General features: G+C 58.5%; 1 protein-coding gene across 1 annotated transcript in view; it reads right to left on the bottom strand.

Annotated features, from left to right (window-relative positions):
• IGF2R (insulin-like growth factor 2 receptor) overlaps window positions 1-217 on the bottom strand; it is a gene marked incomplete at both ends in the record, with an annotated part of 72,015 nt that overhangs the window by 37,359 nt on the left and 34,439 nt on the right. Inside the window, one exon of the mRNA XM_014546938.1 lies at window positions 4-131. Within this exon, the coding sequence (XP_014402424.1) occupies window positions 4-131 (128 nt within the window). The remainder of the gene's footprint in view (window positions 1-3; window positions 132-217) is intronic.

Raw genomic sequence — 217 nt, 5'->3', positions numbered from 1 at the left:
CACGGCCGGGGCCTCGGGGCAGCCCCGGGCCTGGCCCTCTGGCAGCAGCCGGTGGCAAATGTTGATGAAGAAGTGCTTCTTCTCTGCCTCCTTCTGGATGCCATCCACCGCTTCCCAGTTCCGTTCCGGTTCTGTGAACAAATAAAGTAAAAGAAGCTTCTTTCGTCAAAGGCAGGGACTGTTTCCCATAAACAATGGGGGGCGGGGGGTCACCAGG

Source organism: Myotis brandtii, unplaced genomic scaffold (genome assembly GCF_000412655.1).
Source record: "Myotis brandtii unplaced genomic scaffold, ASM41265v1 scaffold458, whole genome shotgun sequence".
NCBI lineage: Eukaryota > Metazoa > Chordata > Mammalia > Chiroptera > Vespertilionidae > Myotis > Myotis brandtii.
This window is presented reverse-complemented; position numbering and strand designations above follow the sequence as displayed.